This window comes from Clytia hemisphaerica, unplaced genomic scaffold (genome assembly GCF_902728285.1).
Source record: "Clytia hemisphaerica strain Z4C2 unplaced genomic scaffold, Clytia hemisphaerica genome assembly, whole genome shotgun sequence".
Classification (NCBI taxonomy): Eukaryota; Metazoa; Cnidaria; class Hydrozoa; order Leptothecata; family Clytiidae; genus Clytia; species Clytia hemisphaerica.
In genome coordinates, this window is record NW_027103962.1 from 1,166,430 (window position 1) to 1,193,760 (window position 27,331).

The 27,331-nt window shown below is 32.1% G+C and overlaps 1 protein-coding gene across 6 annotated transcripts in view; it reads left to right on the forward strand.

Annotated features, from left to right (window-relative positions):
- LOC136810236 (uncharacterized) overlaps positions 1-27,331 on the forward strand; it is an 80,654-nt gene that overhangs the window by 19,769 nt on the left and 33,554 nt on the right. The window contains exons 1-3 of one of the 6 annotated variants that reach the window (XM_067066805.1): positions 353-367; positions 474-684; positions 14,042-14,314. In XM_067066805.1, coding sequence (XP_066922906.1) covers positions 14,301-14,314 — 14 coding nt within the window. In that variant the 5' untranslated portion in view covers positions 353-367; positions 474-684; positions 14,042-14,300. Of the gene's footprint in view, positions 1-352; positions 368-473; positions 685-4,420; positions 4,499-13,470; positions 13,540-14,041; positions 14,315-17,941; positions 18,051-27,331 lie in introns of those variants that run through there. The other 5 variants (XM_067066804.1, XM_067066807.1, XM_067066809.1 and 2 more) reach the window with 5 other exon arrangements.

The following is a 27,331-nucleotide window of genomic DNA, read 5'->3' on the forward strand; positions in this document are numbered from 1 at the left end:
GTATATTTGACTTGAAAGCCTGTCTTAACTCTACGTGGCTCTATTAACTCTACTTAGTCTGGAGGAGCACTTTATATGGAATTTCACTTTTTCTTTTTTTTGTAATACTTCTTTTTCATTTTTACTCAATTTTTTACTCTTTGCATATTATTGTATATCTTAATGTGATCATTAGTTTTTTAAGTGCTTCGGTCCACTCCATTCCCTTTTATCTTTCAGTGAAAACCTTTTTTGCACCTCTTTTTCATCATTTTTAAAGACAAACTTTATCAGACACATCTAAAGTCTTACACTTGGCGTTTTCATTTTCTCTAGGTCACACATTCTAAGTGTTCCCACCGGGTAAAGAAAACGACTGGTTAAAAACGTATGTACTTTATGGGAACTATTTTTAGTGTATTGATCGAAATATTTGATTAGAAAAGTTAAACATTGTCTTGCTGATATTCTCATCATTATAATATACATTTCAGTAACGTCAGCTTGGTCAACTCTAACCAACTCAAGAACAACAAATCTAAAAGTCTTGAGAATAAATCTTCTATTGCAAGCTGGATGCATTTAAGGAGATGTTTGTACATTTGATTTCATGACGTTGGATGGGTTGTTTACTGCCAGTGAAAATGAAGTAAAACTATCTGTCGCCCACGCTGAAGAAAATTCACAAAAACATATCAACAACTAGTAAGTTTTTTTGTATTCTTTTTTTAATTTTTTCCTATCATTTGTGATTTTATTTTGAAAAATTACGTATCTTAGCTACTAAAAGGAACCATATATTTCGGTGGGTATAAGAAACAAATATGTTTTTCAATATTTTTTTGTATCAATATTTTGGTGATCTTTTTTTCATGAATATTCATGATATGCACCATTGCAATGTTTTCCACGGACCAAACAGCTGATTGGTTGCAAGTGACGTAGCTGTTGGGTCCATGATGTAATTCGGAAGAAATTTTAATGACGCATATATCATGAATTATTGGTATCCGTCCTTACCATAAGCTGACGTGACGATTTATGATGAATCTTCATTTATTTTCGGTCGGAGGATGGCTGAAAGGATTTAAGGCAAACAATGGAGAAAGATAAAAGCGTTAGACTCTATTGCCATCCTCCTTCAGTCAGTCATAGTGAGTTAATGTATTTGCATATTTTGAGGACGTTGGAGTGACTGATAAGCGATTTGGAACTAGCTGCAGTTCTGACCCGCAAAATCAAGGACGGTAAAATGTGCTTGCTTACCGTCGTTCTCAGTTGGTCAGGATCTAGACAATTTAGGAGCTAACCGTCTACGTCGGAGAAAAACACAAGTAAACTCACCAGCATCTATAACGGTGGAAAAATTAATCTATTGAGCTCTGTACTGTTTCTAACACAGAATACATAAATTTGCTTATGGTGGGGACGAGATGGAGTTTTTACCAGCTCTTATTTGATTTTGTTGGGCGTTAACCAGTAATAAAACAATTTTGTTACTTTTTCTAAAGAACACGTCATTCATATTACTTCAAATCACCAATTATTAAAGTATCTTATAAAAACTACATCTCATCTGTTATGGTGAGGAGGTGTTTGTTGTTTTTGGTTTGTAATTTTCACGTGCGACTTGGATTAAGAATCTCATTGAAAAATGAATTATCATTTACGTGTTTTTTTTCTATAAGCACGACCTTTATAAGCATATGTAGGCTCAGTTTTTGTACCTAAACAATGGCTCTATTGTTTCAGAACAATAGAATGCTAAGCATAATGCGAGCGAAATGATTAGTTTTAGCCGTAAAAAGTTTTGACGGGAGATGACAGTTATCAACTGTCTCGAACTACCTAGAAAAGATTTTGTTTTGAGAACTCGAACTCCCTTGAGTATATCTTGTTATACGGGTCTCCTATGTCTGACGTTAATCATCGTTTTCTATCGAGTCTGTTGGAAAGTGATCATTATGTTGCCAATGGCCACACTGGTCTGATCCTAGTGACGAACCATGTCAATACATTGATTTTTTACGCCGCCTGTAAAAAAGACTATCGGATAAATAAAGTGAAAATTGGTATTTTTGGTAGTTTTGGTGTATACGCACATTTGAAATCATGAACTATTTGGAAATTTAAATAGTTACGGATTGATGTTATTTACTGGGTTAAACTATAGGCACACTACGCGGCGCAATACATCTTTTCGACCGCAGTCGTGCGGGCAGGCGTGTGCCACTTTATTATTCAATTATCTCCCTAAACTCGACAGTCTATACTCGTGTATTTTTGTACACCTTTTTCTATTGTCTATAGGTGCGAACAAAAAACTGGGACGGTTTTAGGGTGGTGAAACGGACAAAAAAATGCCCGCGCGGTAATTGGCGGCTACGGTCGAAAAGGTGTATACGCCAATGTTTATTTGAACTGAATCTTTCTGTTATTCTAAAAATTTTATTGACTATGCGATGGTTCATCTCAATTTTACAAGGTTTAAATAGATATAATCAAATTCCAATACCATTTGGTTAAATTATTCGCCGGTAAAAATTAATCATTGATAAAAACTTTCGTCGCTGAGTGATTTTTTTCGTCACTTTTTGCTGACAAAATTTCTACCATTACAAGGTATAAGATTTTTATCGATTCTTTTCTTTTTATCAAGAGGGAAGTTGATTTTATACGGACCTTTATCGCGACCGCATCTTTGGTAGTCTCTGTTAACCGCATCAAAAAGTAAATTATAGGATTTCCATTTCAGACAATGTAATTGGTGACAAACTAGACGGCTGTCCTGGTTAAAAAAGAAATGTGTTCAACCCCCGTGCAAGATATCACGTAGATTTTATAGTAATGAATATCCAAGGGAAATTGTGTAACTTGACTTTTTACTTTTTATATCTCAATTGATTGGGTATGAAATTTATATATTCTTAAATTTTTGAAGCCTTCAGATGTTCTTAATTTTTTTCAGTTTTAAACCTAAGAATGTTCTTAACATGCTCTTATTTTCATCATTTTTTGAGAATTTTTGTCCATTTTCCTAAGAAATCGGGTGTTTTAGAGTCTGCAAAGCCTAATGGTTTTAAATTATTCTTAAAATTTTGGCCATCAAAGCTTTATGTTCTTCTATAGTTTGTTCTTATAAAAAAGCGTATACAACAAACCTTTTCCTTGGAGAATGAGCAGAAGACTAATAGTGTCAAAGAAGACCTGGCTACGTTGCGCAAGGTCGCGTTTTCAACAATTGACTGAGTCGGTCATATCAAGACTTGAAAGATGGTTTTTGATGCTTCTCAGCTTTATCGTGGTCCACAATCTATAGATAACAATGAAGGGTAGCAACCCAAAGCTAAAGAAGGACAGATTACACGCTTTTTTTTTATAAGAATACACTTTATAAGAATGTCCATGATGAAAATGGCCAAAAAATTAAGAATATGGTAAGAATATCACCATCATGGAATTTAGCAACTGAACCTAAGAATGCCATTTTAAAGGCATTTTAACCCGTAGATTGCCAATTTCAATCTTAACCTAAGAATACCGTAAGAATATTTTTGGATGATTTTCGCCAAAAAGTTAAGAATATCCATGATGAAATGAAAAAACACCATTCTTATAAAAAAAAAGCGTGTAATAATAAGTTGAGCCTAAGATTTTATAAATTAAAAATATAATTTTAATTTCAACCATCAACGCCATTTTAGTCCTAAACTAGTATTAACATCATAATCTTGTATGTCTCGAAATATTAAGAACAGCATAGGTTGTGCTCGAATCTAAATGTTAAAATGAAAGTTTTGATGGCATAGCTAGTATATTGTGCATACAATTTTTTTAACAAAGAAAAATTAAAGAACATGAGTCTAGTCTAAAATTTGGCTGAAGTTCACGAACAACTTAAGAACAATTTCTGTCTCAGATTTGATTAAGAAATTACAATCAAAAAATTGATTTTAGTCTCCTTTTGTTCCTTAAGAGTAAAATAATCGGCCAAATTAAGATTCTTGAAAAAATTAAGCTTAGAAAGAAACAGCTAAAACTACGCCCAAATTTACTAGTTCTTATAGAAAAACATGAAAATTTATTGAAAAATGATGGTCTGAATATATAATGAAGTAATTAATTATCAAAAATTACCATTTTATTGTGCCTATTTTAGCTTAGTCATCGTGTCTGATTTAGCTCAAATTAAATTTTTTGATAACCGTCAAATATAGAAGATTGATAATTTCCGGTATAAGTGGTGTTTATGATTCGCCAATGACGTCATTGAACATTATTATAATTTTGATCACTTTCAGAAACCTCTGCTTCATAACTTTGAATTCCCCCCCTCCCCTAATAACTTTATGAATTTTCATTTAGTCCCTTAGAATTGGTGCATAAGTGATTAGCAAGTACTGCTGAATCTAGGGATGGTTTGATTGTGGTTTGGTTTCTTTTAGTTTGGATTGGTTTTCTATGATAGATCTTTGACAGTGTTCTACACCCGATGCCGATGACACAAAACAACTCATTGGTAATGTATTGTCTTTTGTCGAGTTTGTATCAATTGCATTAGTTCGATAATTCGTTACAAAATAAACTGCTTTTGTAAGGAATAGCCAATCAGATTCGAGTTAATAAACAAGTTGCATTTTATTTGATAAACTTGGTTTCAAGTGGCCCACCTCATTTTATGAAAAGCGACGAATTTGAATTTGTGTATCAAAAATCAAATCAAACAATCAAACAAAAAGTGCCTAAAGTTTTATGCAACAGTATTTTTCATCAAAGTAAAACTTTTTACGTGTTTCAGTTTTCAAATGTTTCTATTTGATGACAAATGCTTCAATTGGCCCTAGATCTTAAGTCAGACAAGTGACCGGTATAAATTCAATGGAAAGAGAAAAGAATATTTTTCTAATGTGGTCAACACCTTTTAACCTTTTACATTTCAACTCTGCTTTGGTTGACAATTTACCTCTAAGTTTTGAAATGCTTTGGTAAATGGTAATTATTTCGAATAATTAGATAAGATAAGAGTATTTGATGTATCATCTTCCACTTGGTTGACATAGAAGTCTAAAAGAAATCTTGTTAACTGTACACGTTTTTTTTATAAGAACAAACTATATAAGAACATAAGGCTTCGAGGCCCAAAAATTTAAGAACATTCTAAGAACATACTAAGGCTTTGGAGACTTAAAAACATGCAATTTCTTAAGTAAGTAATCAAAATGCTCAAAAAATGCTGAAAATAAGAACAATTTTAAGAACATTTTTAGGCTTCAAATCCAAAAAAATAAGAACAACCGAAGGCTTCGAAAATTTTTGACGTTCTTATAAAAAAAAAACGTGTACATTAACTTATATGTGAATTTTCTAGAATTTAAGTTTTTTTTTTTCTTTAAGTTTTTACTTTGATCGATACCCGATCGATACGATTATTTTCAGAAATTAAACTGTGGTGAAAATGCTGGTTTCATTGACTTTATTGACTGAGCCGATAAAAATTAATTTATCTGGACCAAATTGTTCTTGAAATCGATCGTAATTACTGTGATAGCACTGTTGTGAATCACTAACCTCAGCAAAATTTCATTAAGTAGACCATGAATCTTTCAGAGAATAAAAGTTTCAATACTAGTCAATGCCATTACTTATCACACCCTTGTCCCCCGGTGGAACATTTTTGCTCAGTGGGGATAAAAATTCCTATTTAAATCCAAATGGGGATAGAAGTTCTATTGTTCAAAGGTTAAAAGATTCAGTGGGGATGGTTTGGAGTGCAATTTTTGAACATTTAATTTTCAGTGGGGATGAAATATAAGTCAATTTCTCAGTGGGGCTAAAATTCCAGGGTATTTTTCTACAGGGGAGGAAATTTTTGCCAGCTTTTCCAGTGGGGCTGAGGTCCCCAGCGGGTCTGTGACACAGGGGTGTCTTATCGATAACACTAACAGATTTTTCTCGATTGGTGTGTATATTTGTTATGAATTCTGATACAGTGATAGTTAACTCTATATCTCGAAAACGCTGGGAGAACTTTCTGGTCTATAAGGTATTGTTTAGTGAAAGGAAAAGAAAACCTACTCGAATTAAGGAGACATTCGAGTAATCGGGTTCGGGTTATTCTGGAGACTCAACTATTCTTGCACCCCCTTCTCACAGACTCACTGGGATCCCTTCCCACTGGAAAAATTGGCAAAAATATCGTACCCAGTGGATAATTTTCCTCCAATTTTTGTCTCCATTTAAATCAATCAAAAAAAAAAACAATCCCCACTGCAAAATATTTACTATTTTTTCCTTCTCCACTGAATTTTCTGACTTGAAAACAAAAGAATTGAAATCCCTCGCCATGAAAAATATGAGAATATCAATTCCCATGAGATTAAGTACTATCTCCACTGGCTAGAAAAATCTTACCGTACCTACCTGTATTCTTGATTTTTAGTCACCTTTATTTACATATAAAAAAACAACTTACGAATGGTCTTATGGGCGGGGTCACCACCACGAATAATCAGCTGATATTTTAAAGTAAGCACTCAAATGAAGACAAACAAAAAAATAGATGGTAAACAGTATCTGTGAAGAAATCGTCAAAGTAAACATTCTCAGATCGTTTTTTGTTTCGTTTTTTTTGTTTCTCAATTTTTATCAGACTTTCTCCAAGTTTCAAAATATTTTATCAGTCTCTGGGAAGATTTTAAAGTATATAGACACATATATTGCAATTTTAAATTTTAATTACTGAGTCAGCATTTTGATTTGTTACGACGCTAGACAATAATCTATGTTTTGATGGTAATGGAAATTTGAATCTGATTGAAAATCATATTTACCTGAAGTAGGCTTTCTCTGGTATGAAATAGTTTGTTTAATTGTTCATTGAAATATTTGTGACATAATTTTTCGATATTAAATTTTTGAATAAATTCTTAAATTTCTTTTCAAAATATTTTAAATATTTTCAAAGTAATTAAAAATAAATCGATATACCGGGTGTTACAATAAAGTTTAGCAATAATTAATCTGCTCTTTTTTTATGAATATTATAGAAAAGAATCCTTGGACATTTGAAAAATGAAGAATTACCTTCTTCCCTCTTTTGAACTCAGAAAGGGTTTTGTTCTCCAAATATTTATACCACTTGATAATACTAAGTTCAGATGGTTGGAACCTTGTGGCATCGTAGCCGGTATTTTTATTAATTTGAAGCCTGGTACACACAGGGGTCGTTTGGATTTAAAACCTAAAGACAGGTTTGGTGGGTCCGACCCGAGGAATCGATTTTTAGTACACGTTTTTTTATAAAAACATCCAAAATTTTTGAAGACTTTGGATGTTCGTAGCTTTTTGAGTTTTAAGCCTAAAAATGTTCTTAACATGTTCTCTTATTTTGACCATTTTGTAAATATTTTTTACCATTATACTAAGAAATAGGGTGTTTTTGATTCTATGAAGCCTTAAAATGTTCTTAACTTGTTCCTAACATTTAAGCCAGTGAAGCCTTTTGTGTACCCGACATCACCATCAACCTTTAAATTATTTGGTGAAAATTAAAAATCATCACTGGTAAATAGTTCCTCCGTCTCAGACGAATTTCCATCTCTGTGAAGCATATAAAGGGGCTTTTACGTCTCGAAGTTCAGCATAATTCACCAAAATCTTAAGAATGTGTTAATTTGCTGTGTAAAGTCCATTTTCCGTCTCATACGTAAAACCTACCTATGACCATTAATACGAGGCTCAATTCAAAGGAATGACTAACTGACTTTGAATAGCTAAGCATTTCCATTCTGTATTTGTAAGGCCGCTACACGCTTTTTTTTTATAAGAATACACTTTATAAGAATGTCCATGATGAAAATGGCCAAAAAATTAAGAATATGCTAAGAATATCACCATCATGGAATTTTGAGACGTATGTACTAAATTTTAAATCTAGTCTGAATTAGGATCCTAACCTAAGAATGCTGTAAGAATATTTTAGGATGATTCTCCCAAAAAAGTTAAGAATATCCATGATGAAATGGATTTACACCATTCTTATAAAAAAAAAGCGTGTACCTAAAGTCTGTCGAATACTCTCAGGTGTGCCTACTTTTAGTTGTTCTTATAAAAAGCACCGAGTCACAATTTTTTTCCCAAAAAGAATTGCGGTGTTTGTCTTTGTTCTCTGTTTCTTATCAGAACTTAACATCGTCTTAAACATCGACTTAAAAAACCAAAAAGAAATAACTTGCTTAAAAACATTTTTATTGTTATTTAAAACCAAGAAGGTCTTTAAATGAACTTAAAAAGCTTGCGCAATAAAGTATTAAAACGCTTTTAATTTATTGAAACGGTTTGATCTTTAAGCTCTTAACACGCCCGCTCACTTAAAATAAATAAAATCATTAAGTTTACTGTCAGATTGTCTGAATTCCTCAACTTTTTTATTTTTTTATTTCTGATATTCTCAACATGCCAAGAAAATGTCTTGAGCGCTCTTTTTTCCAATCACACGTTAAGCCCTTGGTTAATCTTTGAAGCTTTCAAAACAAATATAGACAAGAAACATCTATATTTGTGTCATCTTTTTTGGAATTTTAATGTTTTTTTATGAATATGTTCCTTTCAAAGGGTTAAGTCAATAAACACAGAGTTCGCCCATTCCCCAGTTTATCAAATTTAAAGCATTTGCATTTTTACATACTTGATGTTTCGGTAACCTTTTTTGTTGGAAAGTTTGTCCAAGAAAAAGTTTTTTTAAATTTTTTTTATCCTAGTATGAATTGACATATATGATTCTAGGCTCTCTCAGGTTTATTTAGACCCTAAAGACTGATCTGTTGGCCCATAATTCCGATTTAAATTTTTGAGAACTTGTCTGGTATGTTGGGTTTTGTTAAAGGTCTTTAAGATGAGAAAGTTTTTGATTTTTATTTGTCTGCGTTCAGTGGTTTACTAGATCAGTTCGATTATTTTTTTAAACATTTTCCATTGATATAGATCAGTGGTCACTCGCTTGTTTACTTTCGTTTTCTTATCTTTGATGATAATAAGCTAGACCGTATAACAAAAACAAGGTTTGCATGGGCGATAAAGTTTAAATTTTTAAATTTTTGCAATTGGCAGATGCAGATATTCCCCATAAATCGACTGTATAGAGAAAAAACTGTTCCACTGAATCTGTTAATTTGGAGCGCTTAAATTACGAATTTAAGGTTTGAATCTGAGAGCTTCAAAATATGTATAAACAAAAGTTCTCATAAAGGGTTTCCATATCAGACTTTTTTGTGACCATAGACTTTGCACGTTAACCATATGTATTGACCTTAAAGTGTTGACCTTGTCCATCTAGACTTGTCCATGTCTAGACTTAAGAAAGTACTTTGGGTAAAAAAGTCCGTCTCAGACATGTTGTTCTTAAGCTTAAAGTTTATTTTTTTGCAGAAATAGCACGATTTTGTTGAGCTTAGGTTTATTGCAAGTCTGTTTCAATATGATAGGTAGTGGGAGCGAAAAAATGTTGAGAATGAAAATAGGGTTTGAAAGAAAATGTGCGTTTGTGCTCGTTGAAAAGATATTCGTGAGTAGATTATTTTGTTGATGAAGGATATTATATGCGAAATATATGGCTCAAAATTTAACGCTGACTGGCTAAATAACAAAAATAGATGTAGATAATATATTGAATCAAGCAGAAACTTTAATTGAATAGTTGCTAGTGTAAAAATAGAAATTATGACACAATTTCTACCGAAAGAAAAAATTATTTCATTTTTTTCATTCAATAATATTCCGCTCGCAAATATCTTTTCAACGAAAACACAAAACGTAAATTGTTTTTAAATTATATCTTAAATTACAGCTTTTTTCCTTATCGCTGCCAAGATTTGATTTAAAATGTGGTCAAGCATGTGAAAAGCGAAAATAATCAACAAAAAAAAATATCATGGTTATAAATACAATGTTTCATCTATTGCGATGGCTAATTCTCGTTTTATTCTTTAAGCACGAAACATCAAAATAATTTTACGTCTTGAGGCAGAACTAGAAGATCTCGGGAATCTAAGGATCGTTTTTAAGGTTTACTATTCTTTAGTCTAGACCCATACAAATTTTTACTCCATTTCACAAAGCTCACATGAGATAAAAATTAGTATGGTAGAATTGGAGATTTTGAATTTGCCACCAGAAAAAAACCGTTTGAAAACTGGCCAATCAGAATTTTGTTGCATAAATTGTTCGGGAGAACAATAGATATAATCCGCCAATCAGAAGCATTTCTATCCAAAACTACCCGTCTACTATCGAGTTCAGAAAAAATCGTGAGTAGACGGGGCCCCATCTAACTATTCTTATGATTTAGACTTTTCAAATATGCTCACCTTTTTACTGCGGGATTTTTCAGTTTTTCCTTAATTTAGGGCTCAAATATTTTTAAATTTTCCTTTAGATTTCAATCAAAATTGAGCAACATGCTTTTATTACAAATTTGTTGCAAGAAGGTGTAAATATTACCGATTATATGCATCGCTATCGTTAGGACTGTATTAGGCTGAACGCAGCCCCTCTGATATGTTTTGAAAAAAGGGATGCATATTGTACCAGTTATTCCGTCCGACCGTTACCCCAGTCTTTTTGTGTTTTTGAGTTGCTTGATTAAATTTCATTTAATTTGGATTAAAAATGCGAATAGATAGAGGTTAATACAATCATTGGATTTCTAAACCTTTTTAAGAAAATTGAAACAGGTTACGTCAAATTTGGGTAACTCTCGAACCGGAATTTTATATACGATACGCATCCCCTACATGGTCTTTATTTGTGTCTCTAAGTTATATAAAAGAAGGTTTTACATCGAGAGTAGACACAACCACTTTAATAGAACCGCCGTTTATCTTCAACCATTTTTGAGGGACCACTTTAAAAAGGGCAAGGCCCAAAATGCCTAACTTCTCTTCAGGAGCTCTAGTGTTCTTTATCAGTGGTAGAAATCTTATTTTGAAAGTTTGGCTTTTACCGCTTGAGTTGTTTATGAGTACCCCTACCCAATTTCTACTCTTTATCTTCCATGCGAAGGTAATTAATTTTTAAACATTTCCTTGACTCTAAACCATCCTGGCTCCCCCAACATCAATTTGTCGGTGTAGAATAAAAAGTAAGTGTGTATAGACTTTATTGTTCAAAAGGTTTCATATAAATGGTTTTGACTGTCCCAGAAAAACTATTTTCTGTTTCATTTTCTGTATCAGCATTTCTTAAAGTCAAAGCCAGCGGTTCGCGTGTTGGCGTGATTTGAATTTTTATGGCGTGTTCAGCTGGGGAGGTAGCGAGCACCTCACTAAAAACCGGGATTTTTAATCTCGTTAATTGCGTAAAAAAACGCGGGTGACGTCTAGTATAGGCTACTGGGGAGGGGGCCTGAATTAGGCAAAACTATTTTCTTTATCGTTATTTTCTTTTTGGTCATTTACATTACATAAGGAAAGGCTAAGTTTTGGTCTGCGATTCGCATAATTTTTTATCGCAGTATTCGGTACAGTACTAAATTGATTTCAATACTCAAATTTAAGATCTTATGCCTTAGCCTTTCTTTTGTGGGATCCAGAGGAAAATAATCTTGGTTAATCATATTCATTACGTAATAGTCTCTGTGGAAACACTCAAGTTTTTGGCGGTAATGGCAAATTTTAAACATTTCTTGGCAGAAATTTGCCGGTAAAAATTGGAGTATTTCCGTAGAAAACATTACCTCACGAATATCATGAATTCTACCAATGTTTATAAATTTAATTATATTTTTTTTCCAGGTGTTTTTAAGGCATTTCTTTTTACTAAATTTTCTTAAGTACACTTCTTTTTTTGTTAAAGGTTTGGAAAACTAACAGCTTGAGATGTCTAGAAAGTCTTTCAGTTGTATTGAAAATTTCCAGACTGTATAAGGGAAGCTTAAGTTTTTTCTGGCCCATCTTTTAAAAAAAAGTTAGTATTTTAAAAAAGAGTTCCAAATAAATTAGGGAAGACCCATCCTTCCTTTTTTTTGGTGTATTTTGAAAGTTAAGCAATCAATTACTTAATAAATCCCTCCCCCATTTTCATCTTATTGACCAGATCGTTATTTCAGGTCCACTCAAGTTACCTTACACGTTTATTTTTTATAAGAATACATTTTATAAGAATGTCCATGATGGTGGAAAATGGCCAAAAAATTAAGAATATGCTAAGAATATCACCATCATGGAATCTTACAACTGAAGCTAAGAATGTCATTTTTAGAACATTTTCAATTATAAATTGTCAATTATCCCCAAGTAAAGGCTCATTCCTTTCTCAAAGAATGCTATTTTATGATTGAGAAGTATGTACTAAATGTTAAGTCTAGTCTGAATTAGGATCCTAACCTAAGAATGCTGTAAGAATATTTTAGGATGATTTTCCCAAAATAATTAAGAATATCCATGAAAAAAATGGATTTAAACCATTCTTATAAAAAAAAGTGTGTACCTGCCCTATTGATCCGTGAGCAAAGAAAAATTTGAAGTAGGGGGGAGGGAAGGAAAAAGGGAACATGAACAAACGTAAGAAGTAAAGACAATATTAACAGCTTAAATAGCATGTAAATATATATAGAAAGGATCTACATACAACTCAGATAAGATCATTAGTAAGACACAAGTAAACTTTCTACAGCGCTTATAACCCTCCCATTTTTTCTATTTTTTAAGCAAACATAGGCTCTCATCGAGTAGGCGTTACTACTCTACTTATTTTATTTTTCACACGGTATACTCTTTTTGATTACCTTGTACGCCAGCTCTCTGGAATCTCACATAACTTTTTGATCCGCAATAAAAAAGCACTCGAGAAAAGTGAGGTTCTTTAACTCTAACGTAAAAATAACAAAATATCTGTCTCATTTTTAAGTCTTCCCCCTTTAAAATTGCTCTCTTGTGAATTTGATCGCATGCAGATGCCTCAGGATAGACAGCCAATATTTTCTAGACATTGAGAGACAGAACTAGACAAGCTTTTGTCATGCTTTATAAACCACATCACTCATAACCTCACAACTCTAGCTCATACATATTTTGGCACTAAGTAACCTTTGGGAAAATTTGGTTTTAATGGGGTAATTTTTTTTGATACAGTTGACGCTCTCTAATTCGATCTTCAAAGGGGAATTGGATTTTCGTCGAATAAGTGAGCTTATCGAATAAGGGAGCATCGTTTATGAGAGTTTTCTGTTGACGGGGACTTTAAATTTCATCGAATAAGGGAGCCTATCGAATTGTAGAACGTCGAATTAGAGAGCGTCAACTGTTGAAGATACAAAATTTGGTTTTAAAGGGTGTAGTCAGATTAAGTTTTTTGATATCCTGAAGATACCTTCTTTGATCCCGAGTTAAAGCTCTGTTGAGATATAATTATTGAAGGCTGCTATCTCGGCTTTACAAGGTTAACGAGTCTGAAATAACTAAGCGCCTAATTTTATTTCGTAGATCTTAAATAATAAAACACCAAATGACGTATAGTTTTTTTAATGAACTCATTTGCAACAAGTTTGAAAGCTTTGAAATCCAGGTAATTCTTTTATATTATATTTGATACCTCAACAAAATGCAATTTTGTTTCAAATCGGCTTTCTTATTGACAAAACAGCTATATACATACTAAAGGGGGGCTTAACTGCGTCCATGCATGTTATTATTATTATTTTCTAGACGGCTTAATAGCCGTGAGGTTGTCTTCAGATTATTTGTGTTTTGCATCAAGAAGTGTGGGTACAGTAGAGCTTTCTTTTTTTACTAAGTGGTTAGTACACGCTTTTATAAGAACAATTTTATAAGAACACAAGGCTGAAATTGACCAAAACTTAAGAACAGATTAAGAACAATCTGAGCCTCACATTTCAGACAGTACTTATTTTAACAGATTTTATATAAAGTAAACATCATAAGAAGAAATAAGCCTGAATATTTCAAAAAATTAAGAACAGCCCAGATTCAAAATTTACTGGTTCTTATAAAAAGTGTGTATTCAATAAGATTATTGTGCAATTGAATATTTTTATTTCATTTCAAAGTTGGTCATAAATTCTTACAATTTTGGCATCGACGATTGGCATTGTTTTGATTTCAAGAGGATTGGTAGAGAGCTATAGAGAGAGGCAAATCTATGACGTCACAGAGACTCACTCTCTGACATATTGGTTCTTATAGTGGCAGATTTAAGAAGCCTCTTTTTTCAAGTGATTGATTGGTTGGTTGGTTCAAATGGCTTCTTAACATTCTCAATGGTCCATCAGGAATTTTGATATTTTCTTTGTGTGCATATCCTGGGCTATGGCCGTGGCATGGTAAGATTTTCATATCGTGAAATTCCATTCTCTCTACTAATTTGAACTTTTAATTCCAGCTTTCTTTCAAATTTTTGTCTAAAATGACCGGAAGAGTTGAACTATATATTCTTGGGGAATTTAGACTTAGCAGTTCCATTATTGTATGAACTATATAAAAAAGTTTTCCACCTTGCATGCCTGATTTAAAGGTATTTGATTGGTATAAAGCTTTTTAGAATAGGCTTTTCCAGAAAAAAATTGAATATGGGGGGGGGGGAGGTGCAGGATATAACGTTTTTTGGAAATCCCCCCTCCCCGGACATTGTGACTTTTGACCCCCCGGACAGCAGGCCTACCCCCTGGACAAGTATTAGTTGACCAATTCATCTTTCTTTCATTTCAAACCATTTTTTTTTGCCAATTCGCTTAGTTGAGAATGGCTAGAAATATGGTCAAAATTTGACGATCGGACCATTCATTAGTTTGTAAAAATTCAGATAACCAGGTCCGTCAACTAGGGTGGCCACTAGTCCTGGAGAGTCTTGGATTTCGATTTACTACAAGAAAAGCGCCGTAGGAAACTCTCTAGTGATTCATCTATTAAAATTCTTTATCATTGATCAAAAGTATGCCACAACATTCAGAATGTCTAGGGAAGGGAGAGTGAGAAAGTTTAAGGTTCGGTATTTTTGAAGGGGCTATGCATTAAAGTCAAATGAAAAAAATCTAACAACTGAGAAAAACATTGTTTTTGTTTTTCGTGAAGTAGTGTGATAAACACAGCCGTAACCCGTTGTATATAGGTGTTGATTTAGGTTAGAGAAAAATACTATTCTTTAATGCACTTTGCCTTTGTTGTTTTCCAACTCAGCAAAGAAGCATTTATTCTATTTTAGTACTTTGCGAACTGTAAACAGGTTCTTGTTTTGATACCGATTTTATCAATTGCAAGTTTTTCTTTGAATTACTTTTTCTGAATTATTATTCAATTACTTTTTGTTCTTCTGAGAGGTACCAATACATTGAGAACAATTATTGGTATTCTTATTGATTTTTAAGTTGTAAATAAACATTCGTCCTTTAAATTGAGCAAAATTATATAAAAAACGAAAACGTCGTTTTTGTGAAAATTTTAGGCATTTTTTTCTAATTTAAGAATATTCGCTGAACGCTTTCATGAAAATTCTGAGCAAAATGGTAGGTAGGTTACACACTGCTGAAAAAGTGATTCTATTACATTTTTCATATAAACATTTGCCAGTATTTCTACTCGACCCACCAGCCTATGGTTGGTTTGCATGTTTCTGCGCCTTTATATCTAGACAAGTGTAATATAATATAAATACGTAATTGAAAGTTTTGTAATACATCAACTGTATGTTATATTGAAGTTCCTGCCCTGGTTTTTCCCATTTTTGCTAACGACACTCGACAAAATAGTTTTGCGCAATAATTTCATTATAAAACTTTTCTTCATTATTTAAGAAACTGTTCAATTATCATGTCCTCTTGTCCAGCCCCCGCATTTCTCTCATACTTTTCGTTCTTCTAATTTCTTCATTTCTTTAGTTGCTGTCGTCTATTCCTGTATACTACTCAGGTTTACATAATTACGTTAAAAAAGTCTGGGGCTACTTGAAACATTTTTCATCAAATAGAAACATTTAAAAACTGAAACACAAAAAGTGTTACAATTTGATGAAATATGTTTCAAGTGTGTTTCAGAACTTTACAGGGAAAACAATATACAATAAGATAGGACCAGGTGCTGGGTAACCAATTGTCAGCAAATGTAATCGAAAAAATGGGTACCGTAAGTTGGTCTAATGTCGACATCTCTCGTCTAATTCCGACACCCTTCTTTAGAGCTGGAATCGCTGGTTGCTAATTGGCAGAGAAGAATTTCAATCAGTGATTCTGTACCTTTTAATCCTATCTCTAAGAAAGGTGTCGGAATTAGATGAGGGATGTCGATATAAGACCGACTTACGGCATTTGATTTTTACTACACCTTTAAGTTTTATTGTTATCTTTACACGCTTTTTTTATAAAAATGGTGTAAATCCATTTCATCATGGATATTCTAAAAACTTTTTTGGGAAAATCATCCTAAAATATTTTTACATTTTTAGGTTAGGATCCTAATTCAGACTAGATTTGACATTTAGTCCACACGTCTCAAAATTTCTTGATGGTGATATTCTTAGCATGTTCTTAATTTTTTTGGCCATTTTCATCATGGGCATTCTTATAAAGTGTTTTCTTATAAAAAAAGCGTGTAATTAGGCAATGCTATGTCACCTTTATTCTACTTCTATAGAATCGTTTTTTTTAAACCAGTCTTCTGAATAAGTTTTTGCAAAACAAGAGAAAAATGATCTGACTCAAAGCTATCCGACGAGCTTTGATAAAAAAATAACTCATTTTTCTAGGTCCGTATATTTTTTTTTTTTCGGTTAAAGTTTTATTGAGACCATTTTACATTATTTTCTGACATGATGTATCTTATTATTTTCTCGTTCAATTAATACAGTAATTTTGATATTTACTCAGATAAAGACACCTGAAAAAGCTCGGGGCTATTATAAAGATTTGTGAGTGATTTGCCTTCGCAAAAAAATACGCTTCCGGGCTTCGCTTGTTTCGATACCTTATTATGTCAAATTAATGAAAGATAATTGATTCATTTTCGAATGGTCATTATATTTCTAATGGCGTGGAAATTAATATCTTTTAATCTGAAATAATACCTGAACCTGCGCACGTACTTTTTTCGAAAACAAATTATTTTAATGTCACGGTGTCTCTTTTGATAATTTTCCAGCGTGCTGACCCAGGCCCATGGCAACTGGGACAGTTGCAATCAAGAGAATTTTTACTTCAATCGTTAATTTAATACAGTGGATCTATAGCTAAATTATAAAGCATTTTGTTGTTTGTTGAAAAGATATTCACGAGTAGAATATTATCGAAAAGGAAACATTTAAAATGAGTCGTAAAATCAAGAAGATAAAAACCAACTTCTTGAATGACTGAGTTTATGATTACCATTTTTACACCTGCAATCGAATTCCCAATGGGGATAGAAAATCTATTGTTCCTAGCTATAAAAAAATCCAGTGAGAATGGTTTTAGAGTGCAGTCTTTTCCATTGATTTTGAATCATTGAAGTGGGGATGAAATTAAATCAATTTTCCAGTGGGTCTAAAATTGTAGGGTACTTTTTCCATCGAGGACGAAATTTTAAGCAAGTTTTCCACTGCGGCTGGCAGAAATTTTAATATTTCTATATGAAGTTTCAACTTCAAGACCACGTGATCCCCACCACTCAAAAAAACTGAATTAGAATTTATTTAATTCCTTTGTTCCTGATATTGTTCCTAGATTTGAAAAACGATTATCGACATTTTTTAAGTTTCGGAAAGTGATTTATTTTTAAAAGCAATGCTTAGACAAAAGATAAAGTTGCAGAGTGTATTATTAATTTTTTTTGAGTCAGCTTATGTCAAAATGAGATATCAAAAAGTAATTATATCGCCAAAAGGAAATATCTGTTGCTTATAATGACTTTGCTTTGATTGATACTTGCCTTTTTCTGCGCAAACTCGTCATTAAGTTATTTTTTGATAATCTGTAATACAACATCAAGACTTTAACCATTCAACCTTAACCAAGCCACGAGAGAGTACTTACTTATCGAGTCCACTTACAAATTTGATGATTTTTCTAACATTCTTTAAGCAGCATGTTCAAGGTATTGTTACTTTTATATTATTTTCTTTTGTTTTCATTGTTGATGTTTTATTGTCTTAGTTTTTGTTTGTTTTACGATTGACCAAGCCTTATCTGTTTAATTATTTGAATTTGATGAATTTATTCATCAAAATATTAGTTTTTTTTGTCGAATTTTTGATTTTTTAAAGTTTTGGTGAGGCAAATTCTATCTATTTATTCATTTTCTATATATTATTACAATCCACTTTATTCGGGACTAAAAAATTGGTCCTTAAAGATCCTCATTTCATCCAAAGTAATGAATTTATTGACAAAATTTGAAGGGTATTTTTTTTCACAATCGTTTACAATTAATTTAAATCCTTTGTTATCCTTATTGTCTGCAGATAATTGTTGTAAAATTACCAAAGAAAATATAGATCAATAGTAACCAAGGCAAATTGCTTACTGGAAATGTAAAACAAATACAGGTTGCTGATATTATTTTTCAGGGCTTCTTTTTGTCAAACAATAATTATGGAAAAAGGAAAAATAATGTGGGCTTGATTAACTAAATTATATTTAAGGAATGTTCTGAAAATGTAAAATCTTAAATCATAATTTAATCTTAACATCAAATATATTTTTTACGTGAGCAAAGAATATACAAAAATTTAAATAATTGTAAGCGAAAAGCCGGTATGAAAGTTTAAAGGGCTATCAAAAAACATTATCACCAAGAAGGAAATTTAAACTTCTCAAACAGCAAAAAATAAAATCAAAGAATAATTTTCTTCAATTCATATTTTATAATTCTTTTCTTGAAAAACTAGTCCACTTCGCACTACTTTTCTTTTAGCCGTTTAATAGTTTTTATCATCCACATTTATAGTTCAATTTTGAATCAATTTTCAATGAATATGTGTATTTTAGAAGAAAAAATATAAACAATTGCAGCCACATTGAATTTACTACCCCACTTTCTTCAAATTCAAATAATTGGAACTTATCATTAATTTCTTCTTTGCTGCTTTTATTAAATATAAATTCATAACATAAACAGTTCCAAAAAAAATCATCCGTTGTTGGCGACACGAGTTGTCAATATATTGTCATTGCAACCATTTATTTATAGTTTGTTTACATTATACTACCTTATTTGTTTGTTTTTTTTAAGCTTATGAATTCCTTTCTTTATCATTTTGAATATTCCTGTTTGTCCTCAATGGTTGAAGTTGGAGCTAAACATTCGAAGACAATTCTGAATTTAAAGCTGCTTTAACCATAACAAAACTAAGGATTTGGCTTTGAAACCTGCAAATTAAAATTTAAAGTTTTTATTACTCAATGCTTAATAAAAAAAAATTTTAACTATTTTTTGAATGCTAATTTCCTTAATCGCACGATGGGTTATTTTTTCTTATTTGGCACGCCCTCAAAGAGAGCAATTAATCGTTAATTGCATCCTGTAGAGAGCAATTAATCGTTAATCACACTCTCCAATGTCGCGCCAATGTTTACAAAATTGATTATCATGTTTTTTCTTACATTGTTTTTGCATCGAACGTTTTAATTGCATTCGAAATTTTTTTTTTGAGAAAGAAAATCAATAGACAACAATAAAAGAAAGACATAAAGAGAAGAGAAAAATATAAAACTCTCAGTGTAATTTCTGTAATTTACTTTCCTAACTGGGAAAAAGTAGTGAAAGCCATTGTGCGATTAGCTCGTAATCACATAATAACTCGTACAGTTCGAAAATTGCACTCGTGATTTTTTTGTTTCGAATTTTCCTCGTCCTTTCGGACTCTGAAAATTAATAACAAAAAAATCACTCGTGCAATTATATTCGAATTGCACTCGTTATCATGTGATTACATATACTAATTTTAGGGACTTGTATAATTTAATAATTCAATCCATGAAATTTACATTTGATGAAGATGAATTTAGATTTGAAGTCAATTTTGATGAAAAGTTGCATTTGAACACAAGAGCATCAACTTATTGTTTCTATATGTGATCTTTAAGTTCATACATCTTAAACGTGTGCACTAATTCTTGTTTTTCTTCCCATTTTTTTTTACCAAAGCTTCAACCAATTCTAAAAAATTAGGGACACAGTCGAAAAGATTTTTTAGAGCACTATTTTTTTTTCAAGAAAAATAGTTTCAAAAATGTTTGAATATAAAGAAGAAGAAAATGAACTTTTATCATTTGATGCTAAAACTTCGTATGAGAAGTATATTAGAACTCTCTTTATCTTACTGCATCGAAACTCACAAAAGGTGTTACAGTGAAGTTAAAAAATAAACAGCAAAAAAACCGGGCTTACCCTTACTGAGACTCGTTTGATCGTAATTCTATGTTTAGGCTTTAAAATCATTGGATTGTTTCAGATTCAAATTTATTAACGATCCTGAGAAAAAGTTCACAATTCTCTGCTAATTAAAAAATTTATATGATACTCTTTATATTTTTTGGTAAAAAGTATAATTGAAATTAGAATCTTTTAAGTATTGTTTTTTATCAAATCCCCTTCTATAAATGGACTGGAAAATCGCCTGTTTGACTGGAGTATTACGAATTTTGATCAGCTTTCCATGGTTCCTTATACTGAAAATTCTGTCAAACATTCTTAAACTCAATTTCTTATACAGTTGACGCTCTCTAATTAGACGTACTACTATTCGATAGGCTCTCTTATTTGATGAAATTTAAAATCCCCGTCAACAAGAAACTTTCATAAACGACGCTCCCTAATTCGTTGAAAATCCAATTCTCCTTGAAGATCGAATTAGTCAATTGGAATATTGTGCCAAATCTAATAGGTAAGCACCTTGACAAAAAGAAGAATGTCTCAATATTCTACCATGGTATAGTATCAATTTGTCATCAATTTGATTCCATTTTCAAATTTCAATTCAAAACAATAAACAATTGTTCAGCTAAATATTTTCTTTTCCTAAGATAGTTAAATCAAATCTCCAATTTTCTTTCAACGCACTTAAATTAATCCATACTTAATTTGGCTTATGGTGCGAAACCAACCTTAACTGCCTCATTAGGAACTTACGCAAGTTAAGATTTTTTTGCAATAGTCTCGTAGTCAAGCTTCAAGATTTATGTTAATTAATAATTATAAGTGCTGAATCGAATGTAAACATCGCTGATACGCTTTTTCATCCTAAGTCAGCTTTTTTTCATTTATTGTCTTCCAACCATAGGTTTAAGCCGCCATCTACGTCATTCCACTTCTGTTTTGGTTTTCTATTTTAAATGTAATTATGTTTAAAGTGCATAATCATCTAAAGAAATGGTAATACGGGGGCCCATTGTCCAAGAATTAAGAATGGCGCCAATAATCAAGAAAAAGTGTTCAGCTTTTAGCTCTTTATAGTTTAAAGCGTTGAACAAACCGAATATTTTGTGCAGACGAACCAATACGGTACCAGTGGATACCCCGTGAAACCACATACCCTATAAAACCTACAAAGTTTCACTTTGGACTCTCTTAGCCACCAAACCTAATTTAATATTGTATAATTAACTTTTTTACAACCTCTTTTAAATGTACTTTCATAAAATACCTTATCTCGAGAATTTCAACTATCGCAAAGTGTCGTGAAATTCGTAAAGTTATTCAATTCCTTCAGAAAATTAAGTTTTGTCGGGCCCTAAGATTACACAATTGAATTTAAGGTCATAAAACCTATACTTTTTAGGTACCTATACTTATGGTAGGTATATAAAAATGATTTTTTGAAATGGTTTTTAAACCCCAAAGAAATCGTAAGGCCCTCAAAGTTCGGAAACAATGCTGAGCCTGGGATTACTCAAATTCAAGCAATTTTAGGGGTCAAAGTAGTAAAAATCTTAAAATACTACCCTATGAATAAGAAAAGGATAAAAATGATTTGGTCTCAAAGTGCCAAAAAAAGAACAGCCGAGCCTCATCAAAAATTTTACTGGTTCTTATAAAAAAATTTGTTAGTAAAGTTTATTCGCTTTAACCCTATATGCATCCAAAACAAGCTGAAATACCGAGTCTCAGACTTGAGGCCATAGCTCCTGACCACTTGATTTAAAGGGGCATAAACCGAATGTTTTTAGAAAGAGTATGAAAATAGCTTTCCAATAGTACCAAAATCATCTTCTAAATCAAAGGCTACAAGATTTTATGATACTTTAAAGTTTTGAGTTACAAAAAAAAATTAGAAAAATTTCAACTTTTTCAAAAAAAATAGTGCGCACAAAAGGTTAAGTTTGTTTTGCTTGTCATTCTTTAATCAATGCTTCATTTCTAACAAATTATTTACCGTTTATCAGAGTACTGTAGTTTTTAAGAAAAATTATTCCTCAAATTTTAGAAAATGAAAATAAAAATGATGATGAAGAAAAATGAAATAAAATGAAATGGGAGGGGGGGTCCGACATAGGCGTAGTGAGATACCTTGAAAAATTTATGAGGGAGTGCAGACGTTTATGACATATTCATTATCTTTTGATAAAACAAAGACAATAATTACAGTGTCGTAAAAACCGCTCTAATCCATAAATTTTGCGGGGTATCTCGCTACGCATATGGGTCCAATATCAATTTTCCAATTGTACACTTTCGAAAGATTTTATGCTTTCCTAAAATAAAATGCTTACTTAACACCATTTCCTGAGATATAAATATCCTTTTCACAGATGCACTTCTTTTTTTCTTTTTTTCCCTGAATTACTGGGAAATGTAATAAATTAATGATGGTGCTCAAGAACATTGCACGATTTTAACGCTTCCTTGAGACAGCCTTATATCATCATTATCAAAAAGAAATTTTTGTTTTTGAAATGTTTCAATGTTTGTGGTTCGCTCTTTGAAAAATCATTTTTGAAAGAAAATGGTAAGTTTGAAACGCAATTCTAATACTTTAATGGGATAAATTTTCGCGGGGATTAATTTCGCGGATTTCGCAGATTTCGCAAAATCAAGTCCCAATATGGAAGATATCTTATCCACGAAATGTTTTTGAACAAATGTCAGATAATAACTTTTAAAATGAAAACTGACATCAAACAAGCGCTAATAATGCGTATCTCAACAACCAGTATGGCAATACAAAAACACAAAATCACGAAAATAATTGTCTCCTGATAATGCCATCCGTGAAATTAAGTCCCCGCGAAATCTTAAAATTTTGTGGATGAGCTCTACCGCGTAATTCAATTCCCGCGAAAATTTATCCCATTAAAGTAACTTGTGAACAGTATACTTTTAGGCATCACTTGTGTTTGAAAAAATTACTAGAAACTGCACAAGCATTATAGTCTGTTCCAAAAAAATGGCAGTATGAGGATACCTTGTTCGTTTGAAGGTTTGTTTAAAGGCATCAAAATTTTCGAGAATGAATATGAAAAATGAAAAAAAACAGCCCTTTAAAGTAGGCTAAAAATGGCTGAATACAAGTTCAAAGTTGCAGAAAAATGTAAAATGAAAATTTTTGATATAGATAATATAGATATAAATCTTCATTTATTTACGAAATTTTAAAATATTGTAAAGCTTTAAAATAATCTGCTCAAAATTATCTTTCCAACGAGATATGGTTTTTCCTTAATATCTTTTCTCCTTCAAGAGCAATGTATCAAAATGTGCGGAATGCCAATTTTTTGGGGCAGACTTTAGAACAGAGATTTTTTATTTTATTTTTATACCCAACATTATGGAAGATGCAATTCGATTTCCCAATGGATACTCCTTAAAAAACCTACAAAAATTAGGGGTACCCTCTATCTGAAAATTTAGGTGGAATTTGATGCTGAAACTGTTTTTGTTGAAAGTACGCTGTCTATGTTTTCTTCCCTAGCAGTGATGTTTTGTAGAAACCAATTTTCATTTTTTCATGAGGAAAATGCCTTTTTAGCCATTTTCCCCCTAAAACCTACAAAATGTTTTTTCTTAAATAACTTTTTTATAAAATAGTCCTTTTGGTGTCAAATTTTGAGCAGTGATTCACTGCAAAGTTACATAGATTACAATAAGATGACTGGTACCTAGATATTTTCAAAAATGTACGTTAAAATCAAAATACACCTTAAAACCTACACTATTACACCTTAAAACCTGCAAACATTGACCCCTTGCTCACAAATTGCTGAAACTGTGCAATTGCAATTCAGGTGCTGAACCGTGATTCAATTGATCAAAAAATACTTGCTAGAAATCCATTCCAAAAACGATATTTGTATTTTTCAGGATTTCATGCCCACAATGCAATCCTGTTTTTTGTCAAAAAACGGCTTTGAAGGGTCAGAACTTTTATTGACTTCATTTTTTGACGCTTGGTATTAATGTTTTTCTAATTTTTCTAATTTGTGACATTTTGGTATGCAATGAGAAAGTCGATTTTCAGATTTTACTGACCACTGCCATAGATGAGCTTTAAAATAGAACTTTGAGGACCTTGCGATCTCTTTGGGGTCTAACCATGAAGAAGAAAGGTACAGGTTTAAATTCAATTGTGTAATCTCTAGGTCCCAAAAACTTCATTTTTTGAAGGGAATTTTTATAAAATTCTGAATAATTTTGAATTTTACGACACTTTGCGATAATTGAAATTCTCGAGATTAGTTTTTTATGAAAGTACATTTATAAGAGGTTGTAAAAAAGTGAATTATACAATATCAAACTAATTTTGGTGGTTAAGAGAGCCCAAAATCCGCTCAGGTCAGTTCTCGTGGCATGTCTCAAAAACATAAAAATTACCAAAATTTTTGGAAAGCTTTGACCTGTGGAAAATGAGCAAACCAATGGTTTAATACGAAGGGTACCATGATGAAGTTTCCCTGTATGGGTGTTACCTAATTGTTCACCCCCTCATTTTCACGAATTACCGCAAAAGCCAAAAAGTGCTGACGCCATCTTGCAAAAAAAAAATTTTGAAAAGCGCCCCTCTATATCCATATCTGATTTTTAAGATAATTACTTTTACTACAAACAGTGTCATAACGAACTTGTTCCAAAGTCTAAAGGTACTGAGAATTAATGACGAAAAATTTCGAGGCTTCAAAGTCTTACTTTTTAGCATCAAAGAATAAAAGTTCACTTTTCCACCTTATTTCAAAAAATGTCTACAATAATTTTTCTTCAAAATTACAGTGCTTTGAATAATTTTATAAGGCGAATAAATCAAAACATGACGTGTAAAGCCAAAATAGTCCACATTTAAAGAGCGGATGAACTTAAAATGGAAATTGGGGCATGTAAGAAAAATAACCTGGAGGATACTACTCTGTACCAGTGTATGTCACGTTTATCGCTTCGTAGTACATTCAATTCCTCTACGGCAATGAATTTTGAAATTAGCCCTAGTTACTAGGTCTGTGTATAGACAAGCTGGATACTGACCTTTGCGGCCTACGGCGACTTGTTTTGAAAAATATTGCAGCCTTGAATTTTTCCCTTATTATTCTTAAAAGTTTTGACAAAAATTGAGTCACATTCAGTATTCTTAAGATAATTCTACCAAAAAATCGTGTTTTGAGATTGGGGCGCCTCGATCCATTTAATTTTCGATAATTATTTCAAATTTTATGTAAATATAATGCCGGAATTGAGACTTGTATTTAATTATACTGTAATTTTTGTAATTCATCGATTTGACAACAATAGGTATCATTCTACGTATGTAGTCAGGTAGAATTAGCCTGGTATTTTTCTTAAAAGTTAAAGTTGAGAAAATGTGTGTCTGAAATAAGTCACGTATGTTTTTATGAGAACAAACTATATAAGTAAAATGCTTTGATGGCAAAAACATTAAGAACGATTTAAGAACATTTTAAAGCTTTGCGTACTCTTAAAACACCCAATTTCCTAGGAAACGGCAATAATAATCCGAAAACTGTGAAAATAAGAACATCTTAAAAACATTTTTAGGCTAAAAACTAAAAAAAGTTAAGAATATCCGTAGGCTTCAAAATTTTTTGGGTTATTTCACTTATCTAATGGACCAATTAGAATATAGCTTTTCGCTTTGCAATGAAAAGGAATTAAGAGATTTCACTTCAAAGAGGATGAATTGTTTTTGGCTCAAGTCCAATACCTGATAAATTTTGTATGGAATTTATTCCAAATAATAATGTACAATACTTATGATGTACAATGAATGTTTCAATGATAGAAAAAATCATTATAGCTCTTGATATATTCACTCCACTACGATTTTAAGTGCTCTTCTCAGCCTCCGGCCTACTCCTTAACTTTAGAGGTAGGTATTTGGTATTTTAGTGCCAGAGAACTTGATTGAATTTTAATAGGGTCTAAAACAATGCCAGCAATTTAGTGCTAATTTGGAGAAATGGTTTTTGAATGGCCGAAAGGAAATGTGCCAAATCAATTCTTATCTCCTGACTAGCCGTGTCTCTCAAACGAGAGGTAATTCTCCAGCAGGAAAAGTATCATTGAACCTTAAAAGCATCCACATCATCAAAACATTATGTAACATTAGCTACTATGTCGTCTCAATAGTGTTTTTCTTTCATGTTTTTATATCCTAAAATTGTTTTTACAGGGTCCACGCCACCTTTTTTGCAATGTAAAAATTTTTGTTGCGCCTCCTTAGACTCTATATTTATTGCCCCTCCCCACTTTCAATTTCATTGCGTGAGCCCTGTTTTACCATTGAGGTTAAAATTCCCAAAGGGACTAGAGAGGAATATTCAACCTTTCTCAAGCAAGAAAATGTGAAGCCTTAATATTGTCTTATTTTTCATAAGCTTGACCCGGCCGGGAGCCAGGGGGAATCAGACTCAATAGTAAAAAAGCATATGAAAATTTTAATCAATATTTTAAAGAATACTTTTCAAATCAGCTCGAAATGGGTCCTAAATGATGCCTGCATGTCCTGCAACCTTTGAAAAAATCGAAATAAACCTTAACCCAAGATTTCATCAGGATTTAACCATGTGACAATTTGTCTCTTCACTCTAGCCCCACGTTTGGACCCTGGGAATATTCATAAATTATCGGACAAAAAAACACTGTGGTCTTTTTGCTATTGCAAAAAAATGATAGAAAATCACATCGCTGGCAGGAAAACAAACATTTTTTGCGGTTATTGAATCTCACATGATAATCTGCCCCCCCCCACGGGATAAGCCAAATCCTAAATCAACAAAAAGCCACCATTTTTAAAACCTTTTTTTCAAGCTAGTTTTGTTTTGGGAGAGGCGTTGAAAAACCATATTTTTTTTATCAAACTCGAAATCATGAATTGCTTGTCACGCAAACTGTGGTTATTGAAGGAAAAATCACTCACACCCACCTCTCACAGA